The sequence below is a fragment of the Anguilla rostrata genome, chromosome 14 (genome assembly GCF_018555375.3).
Source record: "Anguilla rostrata isolate EN2019 chromosome 14, ASM1855537v3, whole genome shotgun sequence".
Classification (NCBI taxonomy): Eukaryota; Metazoa; Chordata; class Actinopteri; order Anguilliformes; family Anguillidae; genus Anguilla; species Anguilla rostrata.
This window is the reverse complement of record NC_057946.1, coordinates 28,065,057-28,077,667: the sequence shown is the minus strand read 5'-3', so window position 1 is coordinate 28,077,667 and position 12,611 is coordinate 28,065,057. Positions and strand designations below refer to the sequence as shown.

Below are 12,611 nucleotides of genomic sequence, written 5' to 3'. Positions count from 1 at the left end.
AGGCCAGAGTCTCCGATTACTCTTCTGAATACCAAACCGGTTTCTAAGCCGTCAGCTACTACACCCACTGCTCCGCGAGGGGATTGACTGACTGCGCCACGAAATGTCGGTTGCTACATCACCACGAAATTACACGTAGTTGTAGACCTCATCCCGGTCGCCACTGATACTGCTGATGAATATGAAAAGAGAGAGGGGAGAGAAAGACATTGTAAATATGTGGGGAATTCAGAGCTCTTCTTTCCAGAGTGAAAACCTCGCCCAGCAACATTTCCAGCACATTATGACCTGCTGCGTAAGAAGAAGCCATTTTGAAAATGAGAACTGCATAGAAGCCATTAACACAGTTGATAAATCAGGTCGCTTTTGAGAAAAGAGGAACAGGGAGACATGTCTGCAAACCCCAAAAATGCGCTGCTTTTGTTATCATAAATAGGGCATCTCCTGACACACGGATTGCATTTTCTTAATATTGTAAGTTTTTAATATCTGGTGACATTTTAAGTTAACATTTTAAATTAACATGTTGTAAAATATTTCTAAACACATGTATGGCTTTTGTGTTTAACTTTAGGGGTAACAAAACGCTTAATTGTTTAAAAAGGGGGAAATACAAAGAAAAAATCAGAATCATTTAAAGGCAGAACAAGTTAATAATCCTGAGACTGACATTTTCACACTACTTTTTACTTGGACATAACCATTTAGCCAACACATAAATGAATTACCTTAAATGGAATCAGATGTCCATATCATATCTTAAAAAGACGCGCAATTGTTTGCCTTGCTATCTTTGCAATGATGAACGTTACGCGTTTGACTCCAGCTTTGCCTGCCACCAGGAAGGGGGGAAGCACGTTTGCATATTACTGCTCTCACAAATACTGCTTGGAGATTTTCTGCATTTTTTTGGTGGTCAGGGACGTTCGGGTTGCGTACGTTTTAAATGATCTCACGAGAAGTTATTTTTCAATCTCTTGTTTTTTAGGAGAGTCATCCCCACCCACCTTAAAACGCACACCCCGTAATAATGGATCCGAAGATGAGAGAGACAAAGTTCCTTTTTCTTCAGCGTGTAGGCCTGATAATTAAATCCCATCAAAATGTTCAGGTAAATATTCTTAATGAGCATTTATACTTCACCTTCCTCTTATTTTTCCTTTAAGTGTTTTGTGACGCATTTCCATCCTATGTGTATTGATAAGAGGTAAATACACGCTAATTTCTTGATAATAATATATGTCCTTGATGCAAGGTCATATAAATCGACTTACCTTTGTAGTATTCATCCTAAAGCAAAATGTCAGTGTGTACATATACCATAAACCTGTTATTGTATATACATTTATTACACTACATTTTAGAAGCCATTCCATTATTGAATAATGTATTCCCATCTATGTAATGAAACTGTTCTGCTCGATAGTGTCTAGGTATCTGTACTTCTTAAAAAAGGAGTGGGTTAGGCTTTACAGCTACACTTACCAGCCACAACAGTGAATCAGCATTTTTTTAAAAGGCCAACTGGGCTTTTCATCCTGTCTGTTTTGTTTTCTGAAATATGAGGAGCCTTAAGTGGAGAGAAAATGTCATGCAAATGACACGAAAAGAAAAACGAATAGTCACATAAATGAATGTTGGAGTTGTTTAGAAATGACCACCGAACTCATAGTTACAATTCACAGAAAATGAAACTAGGTTGAACAAAAGCTTACAGCTGTATGAATTTTTTAATTCAATTTTAATTAAAACTTACATATAGCTATAGTCATACTTGGCCACTTAACTGTTGTGTCAATGATGCCAATAGATTTGTTACATTATTTATTATTATTATCTTTTAAAATACATTCGAGCTGTTTATTCACAAGCTTTTACTTCGAAGATAAAATTCTGACACATGGGTGTGCCGTGACCTAGTTAAGACAAAGATGGATTCCAGGAAGAGAGAGGGAAAAAAATAAATGATCAAAGAGGTGCATCCAGCTATTTGTCGTCCTTCTGAGATCCTTGACGCTACCATTGTAAACACATTCACATATATTCCAGAAGGAGATGCAAGAATTCGAGAAAAGATTCCTTTTGGAACAAAGGAAGGCAAGAATGGCCGTTCAGTTCCATGGCATAAAATGGAAGCCAGTTCGCTCGGCCCAACTCCTCGCTCTGCTCAGGGACGTCTCCGCGCAGCTTCTAATAGCAGAAGCCAAAATGGTGCTTAAATCTGATTGGCCAGTGTAACCACTCCTGTTAACCAGCCAATTGCCCAAGCATAGCAAAATGTCAGATAGTGTCCTGAACTTGTATGCTCTCCGTACACATCTAACACTCACAAAAACACATAAAGTTGAATAATGAAAAGTAATCCCTTGGTGGAAATACAGTTACGCGCCATTCTGACAGGCCCCTGTCCCCTTACTTTTTAAATAAGTTTTTTAAAGTACCTCTTCTGTTTCCTTGTGTGTCTCATAATTGAGTATATTCAAAAGAATGTACTTCATCCAAACGTATAAAACAAGAAATGAACGTAATCGGTAAACAGCGCCAGTACATAGGTCTGAGCGGATTAGAACTCAATCCCTGGTCGTGCAGAACTAGTTGAACCTCCGATGTCCATCTTGTATTTGTTGTTGCGTAAATCTAAGCGGTAGATTCAACATTATTGTACAGACCCGAGTTTCAATAAAAAAAATAAGCCTTCTCACACGGGCAGACCGCAATTCTGCTTTAAATAAAAATTCCTGTAGGGAATATTACTTTATTTGTTTAATCACAGTTCTCCAGCGACAATTTCTGAAACCGGAGTGTCGAATGTGCGAATGGGAAGGAAGGCTACGGGGCTAAGCTCTATAGTGGTGTGCTGGTGGAGAGACAGAAAGCTAGACCAGAGGCACACAGTATGTGTTGGCTCGCGAAAAGGAGACAGGATCTTTTAAATCATGAAATGTAGTCAGAAAAAGGTAAAACGACTTCGCCGTTTAGGTAGATTTTAAAACAAGTCTCGATCTGAATAACTTTAATCATGTCCAACTCCGGGGAAAGAATCAAGCTAAGAGAATACCACGACAGAGGTACAAAACTGAGTTGCAGCGAGCTTGCTCTTTTTTCCCTCTTCGCTTCTGTCTGGATCGGGGTGTCCGATTCTAAAAAATGTTTTCTTTTCATGAGCGTTAGTTTCCAAATATCGTAACAACGTGTGTGCTTTCTCTTACTTTTTGTTATATTTTACAGGTTTGGCGAACGGAATGGAAAGCAATCACTCAGTCTGCAGTTCGGGTGAGAAACGAATTCACCATTGGAGAAGTTACAAGTTGATTATTGACCCAGCATTGGAAAAGGGATCGCAGAAACTCTACCGCTACGATGGACATACGTTTAACATACCAGTGAGTGATTTATTTTTCCAGAAACGGTGTCAAATGGTGAAACGAGCACGCTTTGTGATGTTTTACTGTTGCTACAGTGAGTGAGAGACGATATTAAACACGCTGAACTGAATGGCTTCAGCACCTGACACGGAACATCGAAGTGTCACTGTAACCGGTGTTGCTACGAAAGCGTTGCTCGATAACAATGGGCTCATTAGCCCGACGTTAAGGTTTTGGCAATATTTGTATGTGGGCTTTAATGCTGGCTATAGCCTACTTTTCAGACTTGGTGCGCAACTTCGGTTTTCTTCTGTTACTTTGACAAAGTGGGCTACTTCACCAGTTGCGTATTAACTTTGAGTAAATGCATTGTCGGCATAATTCTTCACTTGCGGAAACATTTGTAATTTTCATGTTGTCCTGATTCCTTCAGAACACCGGGATGCCTACCGTGGATACCCTGAGAGACCCGAGAATCGGTCGTCTCAGGAACAAGTACAAGGAGACCGATCTGCCTGTTCCGAAGTTTAAGGTAGTCACACCCCCTCGATGGGCTTGTCAAACTTGACATGTGGAATTTGTTTATTTTTCCGGTGCCGCTGATTTTATTCCATAATTATTTTCAGTGAAAGTAGGTCTATTTTTTTTTTACAGAATTTACAATAGGCTAATATTTCGACAACATAGGCTATATAACCTATGCATTGGCTGTGCATAAAGTAGGCCTAGGCCATTCTGTGTTCAGGTTTACGTGGTTAGCTTACATAGTCCATTGGGTAATGAATGGTTACAGGTTTGTAGCCTTATGTGCAAGACACAAAATACATGGTTAAGTGTGCCGCGATTTTAGAGATGGGCTGTCTGGACAATAACGGTAGACTATCGTAGGCTATCTCATTTGAACCTTGCAGCCTGAGTGCGATGTGCGTGTTGATGGGTGACCTGAACACCTCAAAAGCATTGAAAGAGAAGCCTATGCCTTGATTTGGATTTATGCAGTTTTAGTTTACTAAGGGGCCACAAAGTTATTCCATCTTTATGAAACTTCCTCATTATTACACATTTTCAGGTTGACGAATGTTACGTGGGACGTGTACCCCCGAAGGAGGTGACATTCGCCAAACTCAACGACAACATTAGAGAGGATTTTCTGACCGACATGTGCAAGAAGTTCGGGGAGATAGAGCAGGTGGAGATTCTTTACAACCCTAAGAACAAGAGGCATTTGGGAATCGCTAAAGTGGTGTTTGGCTCTGTGAAGTCTGCAAAGGATGCCGTGCAAAATCTTCACAACACTTCTGTCATGGGGAATATTATCCACGTGGAACTGGACCCCAAAGGTAAGCAGACCAGTTTTTACTAATAAGCTAATATTTTTACCACGCCATTAAATTATTACATAATCCGAGCTGTCTCCCGTAATTAGGCTACGTTCACCTACATTGCCTGGGAAGATAGTAACAATATCCTAAATAGTCACGTGTCGAAAACTACACGTTGTCGGTTGCTTGGTAACCGGAGTAATTGTGGATTGGTGAAGGCTTCTCTTTTTTGAACTGATTGTGGCCGGGCCCGGTGGCCTATTTCCTCTCATTCCTCGTCCAACTCCACGATTGACAAATATCACAAACAAGTGCCCTCATGATGTAATATTAAGACATAATAACCTGTTGCCTATGCAGACCACCTTAATTTATGGGTAATTTATAGTTTAGACATTATTTCGATTGACAGTTTTTAGGGCAAGCTATTTGACACAAGTTTTTCTTTATTGGAAAATAGACATGAAGACCAAACTGCTGTTCGGGAGCAATTGTAGGACATTATTTAAATAAACCGGGTGGACGTGTTTTACTGGTAGAAGTCGTTTAGCCGAACAATACTGTAGCCTAGACTACGTGTTTTCTACGGCGGGTGTGTTTTTCCGCTTGAAGTTGAGCGTTGGCCCCTTCTTGGAATTGCATTTCGTAGTTTAGAAAGAGTTGAACATGTTGTGTGAAAGTTTTAATTCGGCACTTTTATGTATGCGTTCGTCGGTTGCTAACCTTGCTCGTCGGTTGCTTGTGCAACAAATACCTGCTATGTTTTTATTTGATCTTATTTTTATTTCAGCATTAGTTTGATACTCATTTACCCTGACTTATTCCATACTTTGGCTGGAGGATTAAAACCTACCGGTAGAATTGCGCTGTCAACCTGTCAGTTTAACTGTGTAGGCTATAGCCTACCCCTGCCGAAAATATTTGGCCGTCTGGCCTAAGATTGTGACACTGCCACCTTGCTTCATAGTCAGATGGTTAAAAAAAAAAAAGTCATTTAAATAAATATGAATGGAGCAGGAAATTTCTCGGAAATATACTGCAGTTGCATTCATTAACATATATAAGTATTTAATAATAGTAAACATTTCAAAAGTAATAAAGTGTCTTTTTAAAAGTCCCCCCCCCCCGCCAACGGATGGTGTAAAGCCAGGTAGTTCTTCTTGCTGTGTAGATTTTTACAACAGTTGGTGTGTTTGCATCAGGAATGTGCTGTAAGTAAATTCAGGACTGAATGGCTGGAGAGAGAGATAATGGCACTCATGCAGTCTGCTGCACTCTCTCTCTGGCAGTGCAGTGGTCACAGAACTGGCCTTGTAACATAGAGGCTGCAGGTCCAAATCACAGGTGGCTATCGATGCTCTCATTGAGCAAGATACTTTTCAATAAGCACTTCAGTAAATATTCAGTGTGTGTGTGAGGTAATGCAGTGTACATCTGTGTGTGTGTGTGTGTGTGCGCCTTAGCTTGTGCAGTGTACAGCTGTGTGTGTGTGTGAGGTAATGCAGTGTACATCTGTGTGTGTGTGTGTGTGTGCCTTAGCTTGTGCAGTGTACAGCTGTGTGTGTGTGTGAGGTAATGCAGTGTACAGCTGTGTGTGTGTGTGTCTGAGATAATGCAGTGTACAGCTGTGTGTGTGTGAGGTCATGCAGTGTACAGCTGTGTGTGTGTGTGTGTGTGCCTTAGCGTGTGCAGTGCACAGCTGTGTGTGTGTGTGTGCCTTAGCTTGTGCAGTGTACAGCTATGTGTGTGTCTGAGATAATGCAGTGTACAGCTGTTTGTGTGTGAGGTAATGCAGTGTACAGCTGTGTGTGTGTGTCTAAGATAATGCACTGTACAGCTGTGTGTGTGTGTCTGAGATAATGCAGTGCACAGCTGTGCGTGTGTGTGTCTAAGATAATGCACTGTACAGCTGTGTGTGTGTGTGAGGTCATGCAGTGTACATCTGTGTGTGTGTGTGTGAGATAATGCAGTGTACAGCTGTGTGTGTGTGTCTGAGATAATGCAGTGTACAGCTGTGTGTGTGTGTCTGAGATAATGTAGTGTACAGCTCTTCTAATTTGCACTTGTGCTTGTCCTCCACAGGTGAGCAGCGCCTGCGCTACTTCCAGCTGCTGGTCGATGGCGTGTGCACACCACTCACATTACCCGTGGGGGCAGAGGAGCCTCGAGACCCGTCCCCAGGTAGCCTGGCCGACATCATCCAGGTGAGGCCCCGCCCTGTCAGATCAACCCCCCCCCCGCCCTCCCACAGGGCTGTCTTCTACACGCTCACTTAGTGCATCTGCCTGTCCTGCCAGGTCCCCTCCTGTGGTGTGTGCTCAGTGCAGCCAAAAACAAGCTGTGCTTGGGAGTCTTTTCAGTCAAACTAAGGTTCACTGCTGTACTTTGAATGCCAGGGAAAATGTAGCCAGTAGTTATTATGTAGTTAGTGAAGACAACATGAAATGAAATACAGACCAGTGTCCCAGTCTGACAGCAGAAGGATTCTACAACACCAACGGAAGTCTCAGTACCCTCTCTTTAACTCCAACTTCTCTCTCTTCTCTCACTCCATCTCTCTCGTTTCCTCAAAAGCGATATTTCAAATGTTCCTTTCGTTCCATCGATTAGCCAATTTCACGCCGCCATGTTAACCACTGGACGTCGGGCCTCACCCTTCAATTCTGCCAGTCAGCAGCAATGAAGTTGCTTGCCAGTCTCCCTAAATGCCAGATGGTGGTCGGGATGGTGAAGCAGTACCGCCTTGGCAGACCATCAGAACTGGACACTGGACAATTTTCAGTTATGGAGGTTTGGTGCGTAGCGTCATCACAACTTGCTGGGCAGCTAACGTTACAGAGGTCACATTCATGCTGGATTCTGCATTTTCATATGCAGAAAACGAGAGCCCATACATGTAACGGGCGATGCCCCCGACTTGCAGCGCATGAACATAATTCTGCCTGTTTCTTTAAGCCAGTCTTTTTTTGGTGTCTCACATTTGTGGAGTTCATAGATCATAATATTTGCACAGCCTTTGGTGGCTTTGCCACATTCGAAGAGAAAGAGAAATGTTTATGCATGATAATTCATCGAATTATGTCCAGTCACGTTGCGTAATGATATATAAATGTACATTAAAAGTTGACAGGTGTGGTGCAATAAACTGACACTTGTCCTATAAAGACACAAAACCACCAAAATTATAAAGGCAGGTGGTTTCTGGTGAAAATCACATCAATGGGGGATGTCTGACTTGGACACACAGTCGTTGGCACAATGTTCGTTTCATTCTTTTCTATAAATTAAGTGGATTCTGCTTTTCTGGATTCCGTGTCTGAGGTTGCTTATGCATGCAAAAGTGGTCAAAACTGGAAATGCAGTATTGTTCATGACCAAATTGTACAAATCCACAGACCATTTCTAATCCTTTTGTAGGTATTTTTGCGCGATTTCTCCCATAGGCGGCTTGAAAGAATAGACATTTCAATGCAGGCAAAACCCTGACTTTGTTGCGTAGCACATCACGTTTTTTGAATTTTTTAAAATCCAATTTTTAATTCAGTTATTTCCTCTTAATTATGGCTAATACGTTGCACCTTTCACAAGTGTACGAATGCTTTATTGGAAGGGGTGTTGCCTTGTTGGTTTGGGTCTATGTGAACCCTAAGCCTGTCCTTCTTGTGTACTTAGTCTTGATGTAATATTGATTTAAAAAAGAAAAACATATTTACACAATTTTTTACACAAAGTTTTTCTTTTTTACCATCTTAAAAGGTGGTACGGATGGAATCTGACAACAATCCTATTTCATCCCACTTCTGTTCCAATAAAATTATGAACAACATACAGAAAGCAACTGACTTTTTAATTGTCCTGCTTTCCAAAGACGCAGCATTCCATGGGCTACCTCAACCACTGTCATTAACAGGCTAACTAGGTAGCACCATTGTATTATGAGTAGCTGGCTGGCTAGCAAGCTGTTTAGCTTTTGTCTGTGCTTAGCTGCCGTTAAGAACAGTCTTATGACAGGTCCATAACTAGGCGCACATGTTTCCCTAATCTCTTCTTTATTTATTAGTTGTATTATTGTACATCCATAATACAGTTATTTTGAGGTGTTGATGGGCTTGTGTAAGATGATTAATTAAAGATGAGGGGTGTTATTAGCTAGTTATAGTTCTGGTAGTCTTTGTCAGGTTTTGTGTGGTTTCCTGTTTAACGCGTTTGCGCATGGTGCTTGGAACTAGGAAACATTGTGTCGCTGTTTTTAAGCAGCTCTGTTAGAAGGCTTAGGTGGCCATTCCGGGACTGTGTCATTGCATGCTGTGTACCCGAGGTCGAACCTAGTCAATGATCAAGTTCTTCTAGTGGTCATGCCTTCCCTACCTGTGGATGGGATTAGCATGTTGCTAGGTAACTGTTTAGCTGGTTACCAAGTTTATGTGAGCTCAGTGGTGTCGAGGTTGCCTTGCGATGTGCCAGACACCCAAATGCTGGAAGAGGAACAGGTATTTACAGGTAGTAACAGGTGTGCTTGCCCGTGAGCCGTTAAAGGCAGAGAGGGCCAAAACCCCTAGCAACTTCGAGAAGCCACTCATCGGATTGGCCGACGCATTTTTTGCTTGGCTGGGCGACGTGCCAGAGCCTCCCCAGAGTCTCCCATGAGTCTCCCTAGAGTCTCCCCATAGTCTCCCCAGGTGAACTAATAGATGAATGAGCAGCAATCCAATCCCATGTTGGCCTCGGCCCTAAGGATAGCAGTCACTCAAGGACAGTCGAGACACGGCTGAAGGTTACTACCTGCCGAGTGAGACACTGCCTGCAGAAGTGGAGGCCGTCGGACCACATGGCCAATTAGGATGGGTGTGAGATGAAACAAATGGGCCTGCTATGCTGAAGTGTTGCGTCTCGCTCATGAAGCCCCATTGGCGGGTCATTAGGGTGTTAGAAAGACCCTTGAGCAAATTAGGAGCCATTTCTATTGGCTCAGCATATACCAAGACACGGTCAAGTTTTACCACTCCTGCCATGCTTGTCAGGTGGATGGGAAACTTTGCTGCACACCTCAGTAGCCATTACATTACATCCCCTGCCAGTTATGGAAGAGCCCTTCTCATGGGCAACGATTGACTGTGTTGGCCTTTTACCAAAAAAAGATGGGTAGTGAGTATTGACTCACTATCATGGATGAAGTTGTGCCCTTACGCCACATTGAAGTTCAAGCCACTGTAGACTCCTTGCCGCATTTCTTTACTTGAGTGGATTTTACCGAGGGAGGTCCAGTCAGCGTGTGGTCTATGGTCCCAAGGTATGTGGTCCATTGCACCTGGTCAAGGAGCAGTTTATGGAGGCTCGGGTGGGAACTCTGCGGCAGTATGTTGCCGCCTTTAAGAATCGCAGATTGGGATTGTAGTCTGTGCGTGCCGTGGCACAAAGGAGCGCACGAATCGGCAGTGCGACCGCATGGCTATGCCACGCTTGTTTCACGCGGGTAACCGTGCTTCTCTTGCGGGTAGAAGGGGGGGAAACTACGCACGTGGTTCCAGGGCTCCTTACCCTATGTTAAAGAAGTTGGGGTGTTGCAGTTATGTGGTTGGTACACTTTAGCGTTGGCTGAAACTAAGATTGCGTCACACTAATTTGCTGAAGCGGCACGCGGAACGTGCCCCGGCTCCACCGATGTGTGGCTCTGCTGTGGCACGGCCTGAGGAGGAAGGAGAGGATGTGGGTCCCTCGCACCCCGAGCCTGTCGGTGCTCAACTACAGAACGCCCTAGCTAGCCACCAGTTTGGGGAACAGCTCGTCCACCTGGTAGAATCACAGTGGTAGGATATTGTGCAACCGGTGGAGGCATATCCGGATCCGATTTATAGAAACTCCTGCTTTGGCCTAATTAGCCGAGATGGTTCTCAGCTTGCCAGATGCACCCACTTTCTTCGTTCTCAATCGTGCCTTTCCGAAGACTGCAAAATTTTTAAGAATTCATGCTCTGGGGCACAGAGCATGTCCTCTCGCTGCCGTGTTCCTTCATTGTGAGATCGACACAGGAAGTGAACTGACCACATGTCCTCTTGAATGTGCTCTGACGTGTGAAAGGCTCATTTTCACCCATTCAGTTTTCACAAATATCTTCCCAGTGAGTTTGATTCAGATAGCTAATATTTCGCTCCTTTTTTTTTTTTTGCAGTATTCAGACGGGTAGAGAGGGATAGAGAAAGGCTCTCGCCGCTCGGAAGGGGCCATGACGGGGGATTGGGGGGGAACCCATATACGGCTCGAGTTAGCCGCCCTGCAAACTCTCGGCGAGTTATTGTTAAACTTCTCCAAAAACCTGCTTCGCTTGGTGAAGTGAGTGGATAACAATGATGATGGCTGTCAGGATGATGTTTGACGTATTAGGAATTGTAGACAAGCTCATTTCTACCAGCGCTCTTGTGTGTGGACAGACTGATGTGGTGTTCAAAGTGTGTCAGCTTGGGGAGGTCAGACTCAGGTGAGGTGTAATCTCCTCCCTCCCCTGCTTTTATTTGGTTTTCTTCTGTCTCCTTTTCATTCCATTCATTTTCTATATCTCCATGTGTGAAGTGTGTACACAGGTTGTTGTGTTTCTGTGTCAGAAGTGTGTTTTATGTGTTTGTCTCAGGTGTGTGTGTGTGTCTCCCCTCAAGTGTGTACATGTCTCAGGTGTGTATGTGTGTGTCTCTCCTCAGGTGTGTATGTGTGTGTGTCTCCTGAGGTGTGTGTGTGTCTCAGGTGTGTATGTGTGTGTGTCTCAGGTGTGTGCGTGTGTGTGTGTCTCCTCAGGTGTGTGTGTGTCTCCTGAGGTGTGTGTGTGTCTCAGGTGTGTATGTGTGTGTGTCTCAGGTGTGTACATGTCTCAGGTGTGTGTGTATGTGTGTGTGTCTCCTCAGGTGTGTGTGTGTCTCAGGTGTGTGTGTGTGTGTCTCCTCAGGTGTGTGTGTGTCTCAGGTGTGTGTGTGTGTGTGTGTGTGTCTCCTCAGGTGTGTGTGTGTCTCAGGTGTGTGTGTGTGTGTCTCCTCAGGTGTGTGTGTGTCTCAGGTGTGTGTGTGTGTGTCTCCTCAGGTGTGTGTGTGTCTCAGGTGTGTACGTGTCTCAGGTGTATGTGTGTCTCAGGTGTATGTGTGTGTGTGTCTCAGGTGTGTGTGTGTGTGTGTGTCTCCTCAGGTGTGTACATGTCTCAGGTGTGTGTGTATCTCAGGTGTGTGTGTATCTCAGGTGTGTGTGTGTCTCAGGTGTGTACATGTCTCAGGTGTGTGTGTGTCTCAGGTGTGTACATGTCTCAGGTGTGTGTGTGTCTCAGGTGTGTGCGTGTCTTAGGTGTGTGTGTGTGTGTGTGTGTGTGTCTCCTCAGGTGTGTACATGTCTCAGGTGTGTGTGTGTCTCAGGTGTGTGTGTGTCTCAGGTGTGTACATGTCTCAGGTGTGTGTGTGTCTCAGGTGTGTGCGTGTCTTAGGTGTGTGTGTGTGTGTGTGTGTGTCTCCTCAGGTGTGTACATGTCTCAGGTGTGTGTGTGTCTCAGGTGTGTGTGTATCTCAGGTGTGTGTGTGTCTCAGGTGTGTGTGTGTCTCAGGTGTGTACATGTCTCAGGTGTGTGTGTATCTCAGGTGTGTGTGTATCTCAGGTGTGTGTGTGTCTCAGGTGTGTGTGTATCTCAGGTGTGTATGTGTGTACATGTCTCAGGTGTGTGTGTGTCTCCTCAGGTGTGTGAGACAGTGAAGAGGCTCTCGGAGGGCATCGTCACCCCGGGCAGCGTGGGCACACCCCTATCCCTGGACACGGCCTTCTCCAGCCAGCGGCAGGACACGCCCAGCAGCTTTGGCCACACCTCCCAATCGCAGGGCACACCGCACACACCGCGCAGTGCAGGCACACCCTTCTCCCAGGACTCCGCCTACTCTAGTCGGCAGAACACGCCCACGTA

General features: G+C 44.3%; 1 protein-coding gene across 5 annotated transcripts in view; it reads left to right on the top strand.

The window, feature by feature from the left end:
• Positions 1–38: 38 nt before the first annotated feature.
• Positions 39–12,611, top strand: part of setd1ba (SET domain containing 1B, histone lysine methyltransferase a) — a 29,084-nt gene continuing 16,511 nt past the window's right edge. For 2 of the 5 annotated variants that reach the window (XM_064307938.1, XM_064307937.1), the window contains exons 1-6: positions 2,847–3,068; positions 3,229–3,383; positions 3,799–3,897; positions 4,435–4,705; positions 6,770–6,891; positions 12,391–12,611. The exon at positions 12,391–12,611 is cut by the window's right edge and continues 772 nt beyond it. In XM_064307938.1, coding sequence (XP_064164008.1) covers positions 3,020–3,068; positions 3,229–3,383; positions 3,799–3,897; positions 4,435–4,705; positions 6,770–6,891; positions 12,391–12,611 — 917 coding nt within the window. In that variant the 5' untranslated portion in view covers positions 2,847–3,019. Of the gene's footprint in view, positions 1,112–2,824; positions 3,069–3,228; positions 3,384–3,798; positions 3,898–4,434; positions 4,706–6,769; positions 6,892–12,390 lie in introns of those variants that run through there. The other 3 variants (XM_064307940.1, XM_064307939.1, XM_064307941.1) reach the window with 3 other exon arrangements.